The sequence below is a fragment of the Sander lucioperca genome, chromosome 11, assembly GCF_008315115.2.
Source record: "Sander lucioperca isolate FBNREF2018 chromosome 11, SLUC_FBN_1.2, whole genome shotgun sequence".
Lineage (NCBI taxonomy): Eukaryota > Metazoa > Chordata > Actinopteri > Perciformes > Percidae > Sander > Sander lucioperca.
In genome coordinates, this window is record NC_050183.1 from 24,928,430 (window position 1) to 24,948,835 (window position 20,406).

General features: G+C 39.5%; 2 protein-coding genes across 3 annotated transcripts; both read left to right on the forward strand.

Annotated features, from left to right (window-relative positions):
* Positions 1-691: 691 nt before the first annotated feature.
* Positions 692-4,097, forward strand: sft2d2a (SFT2 domain containing 2a). The gene is made up of 8 exons (XM_031311995.2): positions 692-940; positions 1,025-1,114; positions 2,578-2,663; positions 2,979-3,060; positions 3,343-3,378; positions 3,495-3,553; positions 3,631-3,660; positions 3,766-4,097. The coding sequence occupies exons 1-8, from the start codon at positions 875-877 to the stop codon at positions 3,803-3,805; spliced, it is 489 nt and encodes a 162-aa protein (XP_031167855.1). The 5' UTR covers positions 692-874; the 3' UTR covers positions 3,806-4,097.
* A 2,266-nt stretch (positions 4,098-6,363) lies between these two features.
* On the forward strand, positions 6,364-20,292 carry chd1l (chromodomain helicase DNA binding protein 1-like). 2 transcript variants are annotated; one of them, XM_031311576.2, is made up of 25 exons: positions 6,366-6,625; positions 6,845-6,957; positions 8,092-8,198; positions 8,320-8,431; positions 8,526-8,557; positions 9,015-9,096; positions 9,207-9,369; positions 9,635-9,790; positions 10,748-10,840; positions 10,932-11,028; positions 11,971-12,044; positions 12,267-12,377; positions 13,069-13,183; positions 13,968-14,121; positions 14,283-14,469; positions 14,724-14,869; positions 16,465-16,628; positions 16,748-16,953; positions 17,072-17,170; positions 18,078-18,148; positions 18,379-18,493; positions 19,156-19,264; positions 19,359-19,628; positions 19,803-19,884; positions 20,078-20,292. In XM_031311576.2, the coding sequence occupies exons 1-25, from the start codon at positions 6,532-6,534 to the stop codon at positions 20,198-20,200; spliced, it is 3,075 nt and encodes a 1,024-aa protein (XP_031167436.1). In that variant the 5' UTR covers positions 6,366-6,531; the 3' UTR covers positions 20,201-20,292. The 2 variants fall into 2 exon arrangements, with proteins under 2 accessions (XP_031167437.1, XP_031167436.1); XM_031311577.1 differs by lacking the exons at positions 19,359-19,628; positions 19,803-19,884; positions 20,078-20,292 and having other exon boundaries at positions 6,364-6,625; positions 18,379-18,513.
* The last annotated feature ends 114 nt before the right edge of the window (positions 20,293-20,406 follow it).

Consider the following 20,406-nt stretch of genomic DNA (forward strand, 5'->3'; position numbering starts at 1 on the left):
CAATGTCAAGATCTACAAGACACTGACAGTGACACATATGTTCATATTTGATTCATTCAATAAATTATTATTTTGTGTCTTAAATCCACCAGCTGTTTTCATATTTTACCAACATTTGCAGGATCCTGAGCCTTTTTTGGTAAGGTTCCTAGGAAATCTCAGCCCAGAGTAATTCATTAATAGTAATAATTATTATTCTACCCAAAACAAGTTTCCTTTTTATTTATTTTTTTATTTTTAAGAACTATACAAAAAAAATTGCAGTGGAGGCTTTATCAAAATCTGTAAATGAGACTGAGAGATATGGTGAACTTGTCACCGGGACGAAGAAAAGCGGCCGGAGGAAGGTGATCTGACCACGGCTGTGATTGCTGGTGAGGATGCTTAACGTCACCCTGCTGTACACAGGGCTGGACTGGGACAAAAAATCGGCCCTGGCATTTTTGGCCCAGGCGGCCCACACCCACAGTGATTGGTCAGACACATTCCCTGCAGAAATATGCGTGCATTCTATATGCCTAGTGTTCAGTGTTCATGTGATCTTTTTGGATCCTTCAAGAGGGGTCTCAAGACTTATCTGTTGATCTTACACTTAACTAATTAATTCATTTTTAAAGTTATGATTTGAATATTTATGGTATTTTTATTATTATTGATATTTGATAAAGATCAGAGTGAGATGTCTGTGCTGTTTCTCCGCTCAGGTGTAACAAACCTGAAGACGTCATCCACCTGCCAGAAGCTACCTGACAACTCCTCCACGTGACGTTGTTGTCCATCCACGCAGATTTAAGGAAACCGGCAATTTTGTCTCGCGCTCCAGAACAACCAACAAACTTCGCCAATCCGGTCGACCTTTAAGGGATCTTCAGTTATGGATAAATTAAAATCAGTTTTAAGTGGTGAAGAGGCTCGCAGAGATGACCGAACCGTTTTGGAGGTAAGACAGAACACAAACTTCAGCTTCAACTCAGTCTCAGCTGAGCTCTGAATGGATCACTCAATCCAAACTCTTTTGCCGCAGACTGTCAATGAAGCCTCGACTCTGGGCTGGGGCACACGTGTGAAGGGATTCATCGCCTGTTTCGTGGTCGGAGCCGGGTTCACAGTTTTGGTAAAGATCTGTAACTTTTCTAAAATAATCTGCTGTTGTTGTTTTATGCTCCACACAATAAGGAAGCTACAGGGAGAGCTGATGTGGCCGTACTGGTTCTTCTTGCTCTGAGGAATGTGGAAGTCATCCATTTGGCAGTCCTGCCTTTAAGTGCCAGCTGAGCAGCAGCTCCGAGATGAAACCTGCAGTTCAAGGGCGTAACTTTGGGTTCAACATTTGGGGGGGATGAGATCTCCACTTTAGAGCAAAATTTAAAATTTTGAATGTCAAACACTTCATTTTCTGCATTCTGGTGAATCTTTCTGCAACAATTTGTGCCTTTTCTGCTAGGGCTGGGCAATATATCGATATTATATCGATATTGTGATATGAGACTAGATATCGTCTTAGATTTTGGATATCGTAAAATCGTAATCTATTAAGTGTTGTCTTTTCCTGGTTTTGAAGGCAGCATTAGAGTAAAGGCTGATGTATGCTTCTATGTCGAATAGACGGCGTACCCCCGCAGACCCCTCTGCGTCGCTCAAGCCCTCCGCCGTAGCTCGACGTGCACCTCCAAAAATGTGTAACTTTGCGTCGAGGCGATGCAGACCGCAAGGACTGTGATTGGTCAACTGGTCCTGTGTGTTGATAGTGGGTGTTTCAAGCAGCCTGCTGTGGGGAGTAGCAACATGATAGTTCACTGACATCAGCTTTGCAAATAAACTCAGGCATATTTTGGTTACAATGACGAAGTTATCCGTTTGTGAAGTGTCTATATGTCAGTAATGTTTAGAAATTAGCACTTCGCCAGTAAGCAGTACTTTGTGGGCAGTTGCTAAAGTTAGTTTGCTAACATAACATAAACTGGCTGGCAGACACCTCCCAAACAACCTCAGATTTATCACCCCCTAGCGTTATGGCGGTGAAATGCACCGCGATGCAAAGCAACCCCGACGCAGAACTCCGAAAGGGTCACGACGCCGTAGGAGCGATGGCGTAGCTACAGCGTGGAGTTGACGCAGAAGCATAAAACAGCCTTAAAGTAATGTAGTTTTCTGAACTCAACAGACTGTTCTAGCTGTTCTATTATTTGCCTTTACACACTTTGTCATTAAATCGACATTTCTGAAGATTATTTATCAAAAATCTCATTGTGTAAATAATATTTTGTTAAAGCACTAATCGTCAATCCTACAATATCGTCGCAATATCGACATCAAGGTATGTAGTCAAGAATATCGTGATATTTGATTTTCTCCATATCGCCCAGCCCTATTTTCTGCATCAATTTATGGTGCAAATGTCTTTATTTATGTAAAGGAAATTATAATAGTTTTTTGGGGGGGTTGCACTAGCCAGTTTTGATTATTGGTTGGTTATAAAGCCCCCCCCCCCATGTAAATTACACCTATGCTGCAGTTTAGGTGTCACTCACAAAGTCAAAACGCCACCAATCACCTGTCTTCCTGTCTGTCTTGCAGGGAGTGGGAATGCTCTGGATCCCCAGGATCGGGCTCACTATCTTCATTGTGTTTTACACTTTAGGAAACATATGTGCACTGGGGAGGTCAGTGTCCACAACAATAAGAACCAGGGTTCAAAATTAACTTTTTCGTCCACCAGCCAAATGGCTAGTCAATGTTCACATTTCACCAGCCACTCAATAGAGTACCATTGTTTTTTTGGCTGGTGAGTGTAGCAAATCTACCAGCCACTTGCATATTTTACCAGCATTTGGCTGGTAAATGGTGCTAATTTGGAACCCTGATAAGAACTAATCTATTAAAGCAGCTGGTGATGAAATTGTGATGGTTTTATTTTCAGGAGGAATTGTGTTAATATTTTCACATTTTTACACATTTTGTATGGTATGATCCAACAGCACCATGTTTCTGATGGGGCCGATGAAGCAGTTGAAAAGGATGTGTGACAAAACAAGAGCGCTGGCCACCGCAATTATGATTGTGAGTGCACCACTGCTGGTTTTTCATTCTGCTATGTTACATGCCTATACTGCCCAATTTACCATGCAGGCCTCAGTCTATAGACTTCTAAACCTTGTGTACTTGTACCTTATTTATCCAGGAAATGTACTCAAGCACAATCACATGTGGAGAGAAAATGTGCCAAAAGTTGTTAAAAAAATTGTTGATTGTTGAAATTTAGAATCATACTTCATCATCAGTGAATGAATGAAACATCAACCAGCATGTTGTGAGTTACATTTCTCCCATTCATTGCTTTAGACTTGCCTTGTGTTGACTCTCTGTGCAGCCTTCTGGGTGAGTGAGTATAAAGAGTTCTGATCACTTCTAATGAATTAGGAACATGATACAGTATTGATTAGTCTATAAGTCCAATCTCTCTTAGCCAGCAGTTGTATTTTCTTTTCTTACAGTGGAAGAACTTTGGACTGGCTTTGTTATTTTGCATCTTGCAAGTCTTGGCTTTTGCCTGGTAAGTCCTGATTTCTGCTCATGGATTTGGTCTGAAATGATTATTAATTTGTAACATACAATGTGCTTTGTCTGCAGGTACAGTCTGTCGTACATACCATTTATGAGGTTTGTCATTTTAACACCATTTATTCCCACATCAGCTGCAAAAATGTTCAGAATCAAAATGCCATTCATAACCATGTTGTCTGATTTGTGTGAATTCCTTTCAAGGGAGGCAATATTGAAGTTGTTTGCGGTGTGCATGAAGTGAGCCCTGTCTTTGTTCGGAGGGTTCGGGCTGGATGAAGTGTTTTTTGGAAAGGGGCAGGTCTCTTACTGAAGTTACTGAAACGGCCTCCTCGTGGCTGTGCTTCAGAGAGTCTGAGACTCTTCCTGGTTTATCTCCAAAGGTCTTTCTTTTTCCTGTTTATGCTTTGTTCATTGAGCTGATTGATTTTTGGTATGTATTGATTACTTATACCAGTTTTAATGAGTGTAGGATAGGTTTGTAATATGTGTAAATATCTGTAATAAATGAATGTAGTGTTGGTTTTGTAAATGAACACACACCAGCCTCATTATTTCCATTACTGAGAGGACACAAACACTTGAGCCAGAAGATTGGAGACGGGTAATATGAAAGCTTCAGATGGCTGGAAATTGAATGTGTGAACTGAAGTAGAGTAAAGTAAAATTCCAAATACAGTTGGTTGCATCATTTAATGACAGATTTGGTGTGTGAAGTTTTGATCCAGAGGAAGTCTGAAAGACATATGGGGCTGTAACAATGCAAAGGTGCACATGTCCAACATGTCTGCAAGAATATTTATCTATCCTGTTTACATCCTTTTCCGTCCTTATAGCTACCAACGATTTTTTTTTTTTTTTACAATAAGAAATCGTTTAAATTGTTCTATAATCTAAATAATATTCATGTGAAACACAAACATGACATACTCATTCCTTGAATTACTAATATTTTGTTATTGTCCTGCGGTCAAATTTGACCCGTTTTCAAAGTTTTTTTATATCAGAAATATGGGTTTCTTACAACCAAATAAAAAAATAACATGGATGCACGTTGTATAGTATGGACCCATACAACATTCTTTGCCAGTAAAATTTATGATTTATTCATGCTGCATGCTAATTGGCTCATTGATGTTGATGAGATCTACTCCTTAGGTATTAAAATTTGGTATTGAATGACGAGGCATTTTTCGATATTCAATACTTTAGAGGCAATTCGGTCGGCCTAAAAGTATCAAAGTTTATTACTCAGCCTTAGCTTTTTATGAAATTACATAACCTAATTTCTTACACTGCACTGTAACTTTGATTTTTCTAGTATGCCTTATTCTATTTTTGCTTGTTTCTATTTTTTCTATTCTGTATTTGATGAATTATGCAAAGCACTTTGAATTGCCTTGTTGAAATGTGTTATATAAACTTTCCCAGCCTTGCCCAGAGAATCACCTTAGCTAGAGACTGTGGCTCCTAGTGGCTAATATTTGACTTAATGGGTTTTAGTAACAGTTAATTATCAAATATCTAAACTTATTTAGCATGTTCTTATGGGATAGGAGAATAAACAGTTCACTTCTATTAGCCAAACCTTATGTTTACACAGTGTATAGTAGAAGGCTTGATGACGATGAGTGTGTTAAAGATTGAATGTGCAAGACCTCTGCTTTATATTAAAGGGATACTGAACACTTTTTGCAAACACTTTTACATGTTTGCAAATTATTAAGGTTAGCTGTTTTACACCTATGTTTGACATTGGTTTAATCACCAGATATACCTGTTATTTTTTTTAAATCTAACAATTTACCTGGAACACAAAAGTATATTAAAAATGTCACGACCAGGATAATGTCTTCATTTATCATTATTCACTCATGTATGCATATAAACAAAGGAACATTTGTCTTTACTACTATGAAATGGATATGATGACATCTATCAGTGAATACTTGTTATGTGGTTGAACTTTTGAAAAGGAGAAGAATGAAAGGGACGTTCTCCTTAAAATTGAAAAGCTACAGAGGTTAAGGTGCGATTCTACTTTCATAATCAATAATAGTCAGCAAGAACAGGTCCATATTTTCTATTAAACGTCCAGTGCACATGAATCATTTCTCATGTCAAACCTTTTATTTTCTATTTGATAGAGCAATACCTGTGCAGAAATATATATAATCTGGTTTTGGTATCTGAAGATGCATCGTTGTAGCCCAGATGATAAGATTCATTTATTTGTGATACAGTGTAGAGTTGAATTTGAAACAAAAAAGAGTCAAACATGTTCATATATAAGAAGAGGTGAAAACTCTAGTATACAGTATTTATTCCAGTAGGAGCTTATACAATTTCCACATTCCACTCCATAGTTTTTCCATTATATGCTACTTTTTACTGCAGTACAATTCAAAGGAAAATAATCCTACTCTCCACTTCATAAATGTGATTAGCCTTCTCTGAGTGTTAAAATAGGCTTTAATATATAATATGAATATTTGACATATTGAATAATTAGCTTCTAAAATATGATACATATCAGTATAGCCTATATAAATCAGCTTTCAATTAGTTTAGGACTTTAACTTGTTTTTAAAGATATTAGATCTACCACTGGGCCTAACCTACCGTGATATAACTTCTGTCTCCTAGTAACAAATATTATATTGAAAATAATGAAAATGTATGGCAAGTTCATCTGTGTGAATGCATTTTTTAAAATATTGCGCCTAAATCATATTTTTATACTGTCACTAAAAGGCGCGTGGCTCTGTACCGCTCTGTACACTGAGTGCGGCGCGCCTTTTCCCCAGCCTCACGTGACCAAAACAGGAAGTGTAGCTAGTTGGACTCTTATTGACTTTACAACTTTACACTGAGGACTCAACTTGTCTGTACATGTCTATTTAATATAGTCCATGCTACATGTTTGCGCTAAAGAAAGTTGCGTTGTGTTAGCCCTGTCGCCCTGGAAACATGACAGACATTTTGTTAAAGATTAAAAACAGCGTAGCAGAGAAAAAGAAGACTGCTGTTGCTCAGAGTGACTTGCAGAAGTGGGGTTTACGAGGTACGGAGGCTCGTAACGTAAAGTTAATTAATTCATTAACGTTGAGTTGTCTTCATTCAATTAGTAGGATAACGTTGGCAAGCTAGCTACATGTTTAGACTGTGTTTAAGCTAGTTTAGCAGTCGTCTTTGTTTTGTGCTTTCAGACTAATAATTCAGATAGTTCTTCTAGGTACTTGACCCAACGTTACCATCATTGGTTTGTTGTGTCCTCATTCAGGGATACAGCTGAGACCTTACCAGCTGGATGGTGTGCAGTGGTTAACTCAGTGCCTGAAGAACCAGCAGGGATGCATTTTAGGAGACGAAATGGGTCTGGGGAAAACCTGTCAGGTACGAGATCCACCAGTGGTGTAGTCTAATGTATTGTAGTGGGTATACTCTACTGTATATTGGCCAGAATCTGCCTTTGTGGGAGGGGGGGCATATCATAGTGGAGGGTCTGGGTGTCCTCCCCCAGGGAAGTTTTGAGCAACGACTTCATTTCCTGTATTTGGATACACTTTTATGCACCAAATTACGGTGGAAATCCCATTATTTAGCCTATGCGAAGAAGAAAAACACAGATGACAATTCAAAATATATCAAAAACATAATAGAAAGTATGTTGTTGCGTGTCATTGGGCATTTTTAAGTGGGTATATGGAAATCCTGGAGCTTTCTTGGTGGGTATACTGCGTATACCTGCGTATCAGGTAGACTACACCACTGAGATCCACCAGTTTTCCCTGTTATAACAAATAACGACTGACTTTGTTTTCCAACACATATGAATATCTGATCATTTCAATGGTCATAATGGCTGATGATACTGATACAGGCTTATTTCCTTGCAATACCTCCTAGCATGTCTATTTTTTTCTTTAGTTTAGTGTTACTGAACAGATGCAGACGTCTCAGCACAGGGGTTCCTAATAATATTCATGATGGTTTGTTCTAGTAAGCCATAACATTGTGACAGTGAGCCAGCATGCACAACAACAGGACCCCATCATTCATTTTATTAATCACGCCTGTGCTTTTCCTACTGTGACATGTGATGTGATGTCAAAAAGGTTTTAGTACCTGTTGTGATTTATGTTAATAAACACAATCTCTTCGTTTTAGGAGCTGAAATTAGTTGTTGTTTAAATTATTAGTCAATCAATAGAAAAATAATCTATTTTGATAACCAATATATCATTTAAATAAAATATCAAGCCAACTCCCTAGTTCCAGCTCTACAGTTATGAGAATGTGCTGCTTTTATTGCCTTATATGATATTAAAGGTAATATTTTTAGGTTTTGGAGTGTATAAGTTGGACAACACAAGCAATATGATGACATCACTTTTGGCTTTAAGAAATTGTGATAATTGTGATGGACATTTTTTTACTATAATAATGACATGGGCACTGTTAACTGCTGTGTTAAAATGTGTCAGGCCTGCTTATTGATATTATTGTATTCATAACTTGCCTCTTCAGACGATCTCTCTGCTGGTGTACATGTCAGGAGCTCTTGGGAAGACAGGTCCGTTTTTGGTGCTGAGCCCACTCTCTGTCATGGAGAACTGGAGAAAGGAGTTGGAATGGTATAGTCACATTCTTATATGAATCTACATCTACAAATGGATAGTCTACTCATAGCAGCATCCACCACAGACTGTAAACTACGTATCTAAACTTCTAAACTGGTGATTTACTTGGTTACAGCTTCGCTCCGTCTCTGACTGTGCTGTGTTACAAGGGAGACAAAGAGAGACGGGCTGAGCTTCAGAGGGAAACAGACACACAGGACTTCCATCTTCTGCTCACTACATATGAGGTCTGTGGCTAATTTGAAGAAAAAGAGAAGAAAATGACCTAAAGTTTCATCTGTGCTGAAACTGACATGTTTTTTTTAATCCTTTCCTTTACAGCTGTGTCTCAAAGATGCTTCATTCTTGAGACGGTGAGTATGTTCCGAATTACAAAAATATCATCAGAAACTTTAATTGGATGTTTTGGCATATATAGTAGAAATAAGGTTTGGTTCTGTTACCTAAAAGGACATTACCAGTGAAGAACATGTTAAATGAACCAAGCAATGCATTGACATTTGAATGAAATAATGCCTGTATACACACAGCATCCACCGAATACTTTTTTTTGTGACATTTGGTATTTGTGTAAGTAAATAGTTAGTCTATATCCATGACGTTCCACTTCCGGGATTGCTCATGTTCTGCCGGAAATTCCACCGGATGTCACTGTTTTCGGCTGTCCCGTTACCTTCCTCTTTCTTTGCATAATATTCAAAGTAATTTGCTTGCTAGAAATGGATCTCATCATATCATTTTCATACAATATTTCCCTGTTTCCATGTAATCTGTACTCGCTCATCAGTACTTGCTCACTCTGCTCCTCAGGTGGAAGTGGAAGGTTCTCGTGGTAGACGAAGCTCACAGACTGAAGAATCAGAATTCACTATTGCACAAAGCCTTGACAAAGGTACTGATTTGCACCTGAATTGGGCTGTCAAGTATTTGTTTCTTTGTCTTTCCCAATATTAACATTGTTTTATTTTTTTTTTTACTTTTCCCTGTTTATTTCTTGTGTAGTTTTCAGTTGGTTTTAGAGTCCTTCTGACAGGGACCCCCATCCAGAACAACCTGCAGGAGCTCCACTCTCTGCTGAGCTTCATTCAGCCCAGCATCTTTACAGCTGATGAGATGGACAACTTTGCCAACTCTTACGCCAATGTACAAAGTCAACCTGCTCTTGGTATGGCGGACATCATTTTCCTTACGGTCTTTGTTACTAAAATCATGTATCCAAACATGCCTCCTTTTCCAACAACTCATCTTTCAAAACATTGCCATTAATGTTTTGAAAGATGAAGTGTTGGAAAAGATAAGTTACATCCATTGGGATGTGTTTGATGACTGTACTTGCTGTGCAAAAGGTCTCTTTAGCAAATAAAAGTACATGAAGAACCCTGGTAATTGCTCATTAAATCCAAACTGCCATAATGTGCTTCTGTTTCCAGCTGCTGAGCTGCAAAGTGTCCTGGAGCCCTTCCTGCTTCGTAGAGTCAAGTCAGAAGTGGCTGTAGATCTGCCGAAGAAGACGGAGCTGCTGGTGTACCACGGCATGTCGGCCCTGCAGAAGAAATACTACAAAGCCATTCTGATGAAGGATCTGGGTGAGTCTTCTGCACTGTGGTGTACAGCCTGACCAATACTGGATTTTTGAGGCAGATAGTGCTATTGATATTTGAGTTCTTTAAAAAAAAAAACTAAAAAACATAAACAAACAATCTTTATATGAATGCCTTAGATATATATATATATATATATATATATATATATATATATATATATATATATATATATATATATAAACAATTATAACAGAAATCCATACAGAGAGGAGGATTTTACAGTTGGAAAATCAACTTGTCATTACTCTAGCGGAAAAACTATGCAACAGTGATACTGTTTCTGAATCAGAATGACCTCAAACCTGGTTTGGTGTTTGCCTGGCCAATTTATCAGTCTAACCCTACTAGGGCTGTACTGAATACCATTTTTTGAGCTTTGAAGCTGCGCTGCTTTTCTACAGCAAATATTCAAAGCTTCGGTGGCAGTGGCAGGGGAAACCAACATTTCTGGGCACACTTGAATGCAGCTTTGGAAAAAGAGAGAAAATAAAAGGTGACGAAGCGAGAAATGAAGCGACTGCTTTTGTTATTGCAGGACAAATTTATCAAACTTCATCAAATTGCCTGAAAATGCCACCAGGCTGCTACCGTATAACCATACAGACCTCTACAAACATCAGACTGCTTGCTTGTAACTCAACATTTCTCAGTTCTTGGCTGAGATGGACAACATAGCGCTGCATAAATTAGCCAGCGGCTAGTGGACGTTTAGCACGCAGATTAAGCCCAACAAAACACCACAGTGAATTTCAGCCTGCACGCACATTTAAAAAAAAGAATATTCAAATCCCAAAATTGAAAATACCCATCAAACGGATATTCAAATATTTGGATCCAGCCCTAGACTCTACTGTGGTGTACCATCGAACACCTTAGCAAAATGCTGGTTTGGGGGCATAAATCATCATCGACTCACCTCTCATGAATTTCTGTTTTCAGAGGCTTTTGGAAATGAACAGGGCAACAAGAACCGGCTGCTGAACATCTTGATGCAACTGAGGAAGTGTGTTGACCACCCATACCTGTTTAATGGTGAGATGTGCTCAATGATAATTAAAAGTTGAACAATAGGATATTTAAGCATATGTTATACTTCAGCGGTTTCCCCCGGTTTCCTGGGCAGGTGTGGAACCAGAGCCTTTTGAGATGGGGGAGCATCTGGTTGAAGCCAGCGGGAAACTTTGCCTTTTGGACAGCATGCTGACTTACCTTCACAAAGGGTTAGTCACATCTACTTGGTATTGGGCTCCACCTGCTGGCAGTTACTACTGCTACTACTATTAGTTCTAGTCATAGTTCTGTTATCTTTATTGGTACTATAATTGCTATTGTTCATCATACCAACTTCTATAATTATTATGAATCATATTTCTCCATATCTGTATATCTGTATGAGTGTCTCTGTGTCCCAACTGGCAGCGGCAGATGGCCACCCACCAAGAGTCAGGGTCTGTCCCAGGTTTCTGCCTGTAAAAAGGAAGTTTTTCCTCGCCACTGTCGCACCAAATGCTTGCTTTTGAGGGAAACTGTTTGCTCTTTGTAAATCATAGAGTGTTGGTCTAGACCTACTCTATCTGTAAAGTGGCCTGAGATAACTCCTGTTGTGATTTGACACTCTAAATTAGGGCTGCACAATATATCGTCATCGCAATATCAACTGGCGCCAATTACACATATCGCGATAGACATAAAACTGCTTTTGTTGTGTTAGTTGACAGAAAATATCAGTAGAAAACTGCACTTTAAAATGTAATGTAAAGTGTAATGTCATTCTTTTTTTTAGTGGTGCCTTTTATAAATCAATATCAATGTCAGTTTGTCCATAAAAGAAAGTTGGAAATTATTTCCTTTTATTTGTTTTAAATTCAACAAGCAATTTGTTGTATTTTAGCAGAATACTGAAAGCAGCAGAAATGCAGAACTGAGTACATTTCTATTTTTGTTTATGATATTCAACAACATTATTGCAAATCGCATATTTCGTGTATCGTGCAGTCGTACTATAAATAAAATAAAATAAAGTTAAGGCTCAGTCTGACTGCCACACCACATGAACTAGATGCTGACACAATGTACTGATCACTTGGAGCAGTTCATTGTTCTTACTGTCATATTTTAAGTCATTTCTTACTCTGCATCTTTTTTCATGTCTGTTGGTGAAGGGGCCATCGTATCCTGCTGTTCTCTCAGATGACGAGGATGCTGGACATCCTTCAGGATTACATGGAGTACAGAGGTAAACCGAGGTGAACAGGAGGATACCCCGGCCTTGAACAACTGAGGCCCTAAATCACACATTTAACCGTCTGATGTTTCAGTGATTTTTAATTATATTTCTAAGCTCACAGAGGCAACTATCTGCACTATCTTTAATCTCTTCACTAACGGCCCAAATTCAACAGTATATTTTTTTATTTGTCTCCACAAATAAGTGTTAAATAGAGCTTTTTTTCTTCAGGTTATAGCTATGAACGTCTGGATGGGTCCGTCCGAGGGGAAGAAAGAAATCTAGCAGTGAAGAACTTCAGCAGCAAACATATCTTTGTCTTTCTACTCAGCACTAAAGCAGGTGACTGAAACCCTAAACTATGAACAGGAAAGGAAATTGTGTTCTTGTTATGTGTAGGAGTAAACTGAACCGTATCAGGTATCAATAATGTTCATACTGTGCTTTTTAATGTATAAGGGATGCAGAATATTGAAAGTAGAGTAGGATTTGCTTTTTTTTTTTAACTATTTGCATTATTGTTGAAGCTATTTTTCTGTTGAATTGAACCATGGTCAGTTGTCCTATACATTACAAGCCATTTAATTTTGCAGCCTCTTAGGTTATATAAATTGCTTAAAGACACTGATGAGGCAGCTTGACATATTTTCCAATTGCGGCATTGATTTGTAAGTATGGTAAATGTAATCTTTAAAGGGGCTTCAAGTGATACATTGCTACTCCAAACAACATTGTTGCAGCAGTGACTGAGGTGCATAAATTTACGGCCGGGTTCATAGAACTAGCTAAGAGAGGAAAGGGTACTGATCACTCAGAGATAAGAGCTGTGGCAGGATGACACACTGGTGTAAATAAGGCCAGCGCCTTTTCTCACCATTTTATATGCACAGTGTGAAAGTTAGGAGAGAAACCTAATTTCCTGTCACAGCTTGTCACGTTGTGTGTATCATTCTTGAAGTGAGCATGTACATAATAAGTGTGCACTGTTTGGAGACAATGTGGGCTTTGGCTTCCTAACAAGCTGTCTTTACAGGAGGAGTGGGCCTGAACCTCACAGCTGCTGACACTGTCATTTTTATGGACAGTGATTTCAACCCTCAAAATGACCTGCAGGCTGCAGCACGCTGCCATCGGATTGGTCAGAACAGGTGACAATTCTGAAAAATGTTTCCAAGCATGTTATATTGCTGTATTCTGCTTTGGTTAGCTGTACTAAGAACTATTTGTTAAATGGACATGCTACGATTCATAAAGGTTAGTTTACTCATCATTGGGGGAGGGGTGTCCTCTGTAGCTCTGGAGGAGCTTTCTGAGTAATATACCCTGATGATGTCATTAAGGTTATCTGTAGTAAGGCTTAGAAATGTACTCCACTGATGTAGCATCACCCTCCTATAACATTGTCAGACTCACGATGGACAGTTTAAAAAAAAAAGAAAAAAAAAAAAAAGTATTGTATCAAAATCGATGCAGCAGAACCAGAGATATCAACGTTTTTATTGGACACATCAAGTCATTGTGCCTACATTACCCACAATGCAACTCGGCCGCTGACAGCTCAGTTGAAAATCCAGGGGTGTTATGCTAGTGGTGGCGAATGTAGCCTTAACAGAGATGAGGAGCGGACTACAGAGAACAAATAAGATCCCTTCTTTCTGACTTCACACCCACAGATGTTTATCATTTTCAACTTTGTCGATTTGACATTTAAAGGTTAGTTTACTCATCATGGGGGGGGGGGGGGGTTCCTACTCAGCCTGTATAATGTCCTGATCCATACTCTATAACAGGGACTAAAACTCAGCCTCTGCTGCATTGATATCAGCCATTCTTTTCCAAATCTGTCTCTCACAAATCCCCCAACTTAATGGATGGCAATGGTAAATTGCTGGAGAACCCCTTTAACTGTTGATTGACTGTGACTTATTACAGGCCTGTGAAAGTGATCCGCCTTCTGGCAAGAGACACTGTGGAGGAAATAATGTACTCTCGTGCTGTATCCAAGTTGCACCTCACCAACACTGTTATTGAAGAAGGACGCTTCTCTTTGCTGGACCAAGCTCAGTCAGCTGCTGCAGGACTGCAGGTTTGTGAACTTTGAACTCTATCACAAAAGCACAAAACCATCATCTATATTCTTTAAATCCTGCAGTCCCCAGTTCCTGTGTCCACTTTTATGCAAAACCCCTCCAGTTGTCTTTGTTGTCACTAATACTAGTCCCCAATCATGTTTCCTGTCCCCTACAGCTTAGTGAGATTTTGAAATTTGGGGTAGATAAGCTTTTGTCATCGGAGGAGAGCTCTGTACAGGATGTGAAACTGGAGAAGATCCTCGGCCCATCACGTCAGGGTCAGTGGGTGGATGAAGACTTCACCTCGCTCAGAGAAAAGGAGGAGGAGGAGGAGGAGAACGGCTCTGAATCTGACGGGCAGAGTATGTTTCATCTTTAAAATCGCTTTGTTTATGACGTGTGCATGAATATTCCGAGTATTTAACCTGGTTTGAGGTTGACACACAATATTGATTTCACAACTTTCTCTGTTGTTAAACAGGTTGTTCTGGCATGTAAACATCTCACTTTTACTTTTGGTTTTTCATCTAGTGGGTTCATATTTCCAAGTATGAGCAGAACTTACTCTGCTTGTGATGCATAATAACACTCACTATCATGCTGTCCCATCTTTTAGACCACATGTACTACTTTGAGGGGAAAGACTACAGTAAGGACCCCAGCTCTGAAGACCAGATCAGCTTTGAGCGTTTGCTGGAGGAGCAGCTGGCTGAGTTTCAGAGAGCTGCAGGAGAGGGACGAGCTCTGCGACACAAAGCTGGAGTAAGAATCCGTCTCCTTCACTAATGGAAACATTATTTTTTCAAACAACATTGAACGTATTGGTAGTGGCCGCACTTGACATAGTAGGTTCTGGTTGGATATTCTGTAGTCTCGCATTGCCAGACCTTCCTCCACAGCCCTGCGGAGGAGGGTCTGGCTAGTCCACACAGCATTCCGGGATGGGTGAAAAACGTGTTCTGGTTTATTGGCATTTCTTTAAACCAATCACAATCGTCTTGGGCGGTGCTAAGCACTGCACGGAGCCACGGTGCCTCTGCAAAATAGTCTTGAGAAGGAACTTGTTTTGGTGGAACGTGTACATTCAAAAGTAGTTTTAGTCGTGCAACAGAAAACTCCGATTGGACAGATAGTCTAGCTAGCTGTCTGGATTTACCCTGCAGAGATCTGAGGAGCAGTTAACCATAGTCCTCACAAATCCATCAGAGTTTCAAATTACAACACAAAGAAAGAGGAAGGGGACGGACATCCGGCCGAAAAGAGTGAAATCCAGCTTATTTCCCAGAAGTGGAATGTCGTGGATATAGACTAGGTATGCTGAAGAAGGGAAAGTGTCATCAAATCATTTAAAACATACAGAATGCGCACAATATTATATTATATTGCATGTAGGACACTATTATGTTTATTTACGTTTTTAAAGGACTCCATCTCATTGAGCTCAGCTTTCCTACATTTGAATAATATAGACCTTTGTGTAGATTATTATCTTTCACTTTTCGTCACCAAACTAGACCCTAGTTGTGGCACTAGGTCTGGTAAACAGCCTTTATTTAGGGCATGATGGTTGATGTAAAAACCACTGAATAAGGTCACATTCATACTAGTAGTTTGGTTGTCTTGGTACACTCGCATTAATACATTGTTTTGTTCAGGTGTGTTAATGTTTCACTGGCTTGTTACAGTTAGTTAGTTATGTTATTTGTTGTGTTATGCACATACATGTGCCCAGCCCACATATAATATTACTATGCAAACAAAGAACTTTGTCTTCCGAAATAAAGGACATTTTACTGAAAAGTGTTAAATCAAGTTAAATGATCATATAATGAACAATAAAGCATAATATGGACTTTATCTTCAGTTTCCCCTAAATCACATAACAAAGTCATAGTCTTTTTCTCTTCAGGGAGATCTTTAAACCTGCTGAACATAACTCTGACAATTTGATAAACAAAATGTATATTTTGCTTGAGTAAATAAAACCCCAGTTAACAAAACGTATTTAAATAAATCACCGGGAGAATCCGGTACAGCCTGACTCTGGAGATAAAACTGAGATTAGCTCTCATATTCAAGTTTATGTTCAGCTTTTTCAACAGTTGTTTGGTAAATTTCTCTAAACACATTAAGAGAGGATTTGCATTACTATTTTTGGGGGGCGCCAACAACTCCTCTATGCAGGAAAAACCCTGAAACTACACCCAATGGGCAAATGCATCGAACATTATTCACACCATATTAAACAATCCAGAGGCGCGTGCTGTGTGTCAGATATCTGGGAATACTGAACTATACAAAATGATGGAGACTATACATATTTGACTAACGGTGTGATTTTCTCTGTGTGCTCCCAGCTTTCACTGTCGGTAGCCCTTGGGATGCCGACGAGGAAGAGGAAACCTCTTACTGAGGCTGAGCTGGAGCTGAGACGCCAGAGAAGGGAGGAGGCTTCAGCCAAGAGAGCCAAAATTCAGGAGGACCTGAAGAAGAAGCAACAAGAGCAGAAATACAAGAAAAAGTAAAGATTTGTCAATATGTGTATTTTTCTTTCACTCCCGGTGACTTCACCCACTGGGCTCAGACACTTTAACACAAACAGTTTCTCTTTTTAATTTGGTGTGTTTTCTTCTCATGCAGAATGGCGTGGTGGGAGTCGTGCGGCTACAGATCACAGTGCCTGCCATCTGTGGACAGTGAAGAAGGAGAAGAAGAAGAAGAGGAAGAGGAGGATGACAGCAGCGTATGCTCCACAGACTCTGACAGCACGGCCATCCACTACGTTCTCGGGGACGTTACTCATCCTCACGCTGCTCAGGCAGATGCTATCATCGTCCACTGTGTTGGTATGAAACTTGTATTACCTCATCGTTACCATACCAACATGCCACTTAGTATGGTATGATAGACTGATAAAGAGATAGCTTGTCTCTTGTATTTCTCAAAGTGATGATTTGTGCGTAGATGACTCAGGCCGATGGGGCAGGGGAGGCCTGTTTACAGCTCTAGAGCTGCGATCGGATGAACCACGAAAGAAGTATGAGTTGGCCGGCAAGATGAAAGGTAAGATTAGCCATGATTACAAAGAAACTGAAGACTCTTGCCATTAAACCTCTTCATCTGTAACGTCCGGTTGACATAATGATGAACACTTAACACCAGTCCCATCCCTGTGCAATAACCCTGTAACACCAAGCATCCACCTTTCAGTAAATTATATATTTGATAGTGTTCAACACATAACTTAAACATGTAAATATCATATCCACCTACCTCAGATATCAACCTGTTATATTAATACTTCTTTTTTTATTCCAGCGCTATTTGCATTTTTGCATTGCCCTATTGTCTAACTGTTTACGATCCTCATATAGCCATTTGGTTACAATTGTGTTTGTACGTATGTGTGTATGCATATGCATGTGTATCAGAATCAGAATCAGAAAAGGTTTTATTGCCACAATAAGTACACTTATGTGGAATTTGCCTTGGTGAAAGGTGCATACATAAACAAACAAACATATTAAATATTAATATAAAATAAACAATAAATACAGAACAACAGATATATACATACAATGTAACTTTTGCATAAGATAAGAATAAGAAAAAGGCTGAATAGGTTGAGTGCAAAATTTGCAAAGAATATATAGTATATGCAATGGGCAGATGTAAAGTTCAGGATGAAGGTTAGTGTATATGTATATATACAAAAGTGTATATACACTTTTTTACATATACAAACTCATATCTGTAAGTAGTAGTCAAATGTTAATGTTTACCTTGTTCAGCTTTGTTGTCCTTGTTTTCAGCCTATCTCTATTTCTGTGTATGTACTTAGAGGGCAAAAAAAAGCCGGAGTCAAATCTCTTGTTTGTGTTCACACTTGGCCATTAAAGCTGATTCTGATTCTGACATAAATGGAAATAAGTTACCAAAATTTCAAGTGTGAACATATCAATTATTTCAGATTTGGACCTTGGAAATGTGCTGCTCTTCCCCATCGATGACAAACAGTCCAGATTAGACGGCCAGGATCAAGTATGTTCTGATTAAATGAAACCAAAGAAACTCTGCTGCCTGGAAATGCATGCTTGTTCCATGATACGTGCTTTATTTTGCAGTAGTAGTGATCAACAGTGTGACACGCTGGGTTTGGGTTTAAGTGTGGTGACAGAATTGTGAAGATGTGGCAGCGTGGCAACAGATAAGACTGTGACAGTGATAAGATAATGCCTTATGCTGTCTCCATCTCCTTCCTGTCACCTCAGTTAGCCCTAATCGTGGCACAGCAAAGAGACAAAGCAAACAACTTGTCTGGCATCCTTCTAACTGCTCTGGACGAAGCTCTGAAGAAGATTTACACTGCAGCCAAAAGAAAAAAGGGTACGGTCATTTAACCAAAAGTATGACATCTTTTTCAGCTCATCTGTTAATAGGGAATTTGCAAAATCAAGATATGTTTAGAGTCAAGTCAAAAATGAGCATCTCACGTGCAAAAACACATGCTGATAGTTAAGCCTCTGTGAGGACGGACAAAAGGAGGAGCATGATGAAAGCGGTGTCTTATTGTTAGACTTGACTGACCAGATATGAGTTATCTCACTGGTGTCACTGTGCATGCAAACATTGTACACACAATTGGTGGAGAACAATTATGAGAGGAATTTGATCTCCCTCAGTTTATTCTACATGAGGTGAACACCTGAAGCTAAAGTCACTTGTCTTTGTTTACCTCGCAGTTTCATGTTATATGATATAAACTTAAAACTTTTCTGAACACTAGTGACACTAGCCCCTTCTTCTGTTCAGCTCCAGTGTAAGGTGAACAGGTACAAATTAGCACCATCCACCAGCCAAATGCTGTTCTAATATGCTTTGCTTCACTTACCAGTAAAAAAAACAAAAACAATGATCTATAGACTGGCTGTTAAAATTTAAATATCCACTATCGGCTGGAGGACGAAAAAGGTCATTTTGCACCCTGGTTGCAGTAAACAGTCATGCTAACCCTCACTGAATTATCTTTTTGATTTTTCCCCACAAAGCGAGTGTACATCTTCCTCGCATGGGCCACTCCACCAAAGGTTTCAACTGGTACGGCACAGAGAGGCTCATCAGAAAACACTTGGCTTCCAGAGGCATCCCCACATTCATGTATCTTTCAAAGTTTTTCAACAGATCATATCTAATATGTAATATTTCTCAGAATGTCTCTATCTGAAAGGTTTTCCCTTAACTTGACTGACAGATACTATCACAACAGAGCAGCAAAGAACACAGCTCCACCTCAGACATCCACCTCTGCGACCTTAGCGTCAACATCCTCCCCCGAACCACAGTTGCATAACCCCGAGAGGCTGGCTGAGGAGACGGAAGCAGAAAGCCTGGGCCCCCCGGCTACTCTCCAGAGCCAGAGCCACGGCCCCGCCGAGCTCCCTGATTTCATGAGGGGAGTGCGTGTGTTTTTCTACAACCTGCCTGCATCAGAGAGGAAGAGGCTGGCCCGCTACCTTATCACATATCCTTTCAGACTGGACATCTTCAAAACAATATTGTGAAGTTAAACTAGAATTATCACTTGTGAGATAATTCATGGTATACAGTTTATGTCAAAAACACTATAGCAAAATACAGATATGTTATGATTACAGTATGATGTCAAAAATGTCAGCGCTCCTTAGCTGCAGTGCACTTATGACGGAGATGAGGAGGAGATCATGAGTCCGGAGGTCACCCACATAGTTGCAGAGGTGGAGAACAGCATTCACTCACAGGTTGGTACCTTGCTGAGGTTCACTCATAGTTAGACCTCAGACTTACGCTATTTTTTGTGATAGATTTACACGCTGCCAAAAAAACGTTTAAGACCTTTATCCAAAGAGGAAGCAGAGGATAAGGAAAAGCATGGAGAAACAACCCTGTACAGCAGTATTTGTGTTCATGTTACTGTATGGTTTGTGTGAACAGGAGCTCCAGGATCTGGTGCGTCAGTACACCCAGGTTGTCCCTGTGCAGAAGAACTGGCTAGAGTCCTGCTTCTCCAAACAACGAAAAGTCAACACTGCCCTGTTCCTCCATCTGCTCGGATAACACTGTTTCATTGTTTCTTTTTAAATCTCTTTTTTTAAACTGTCATTTTGTGTCAAGCTTGAATAAACTTGGTTGGCTGCTTTAAAAAAACACCAATGCATGTCATATGATATCAAAACTGTTTGCAATCATTGATTTATAAGTAAAATAAAGAGTCAATAAACCAACAGTTGTCTCTGCTGCTGTGTCGGATGTTTGTGTTGACA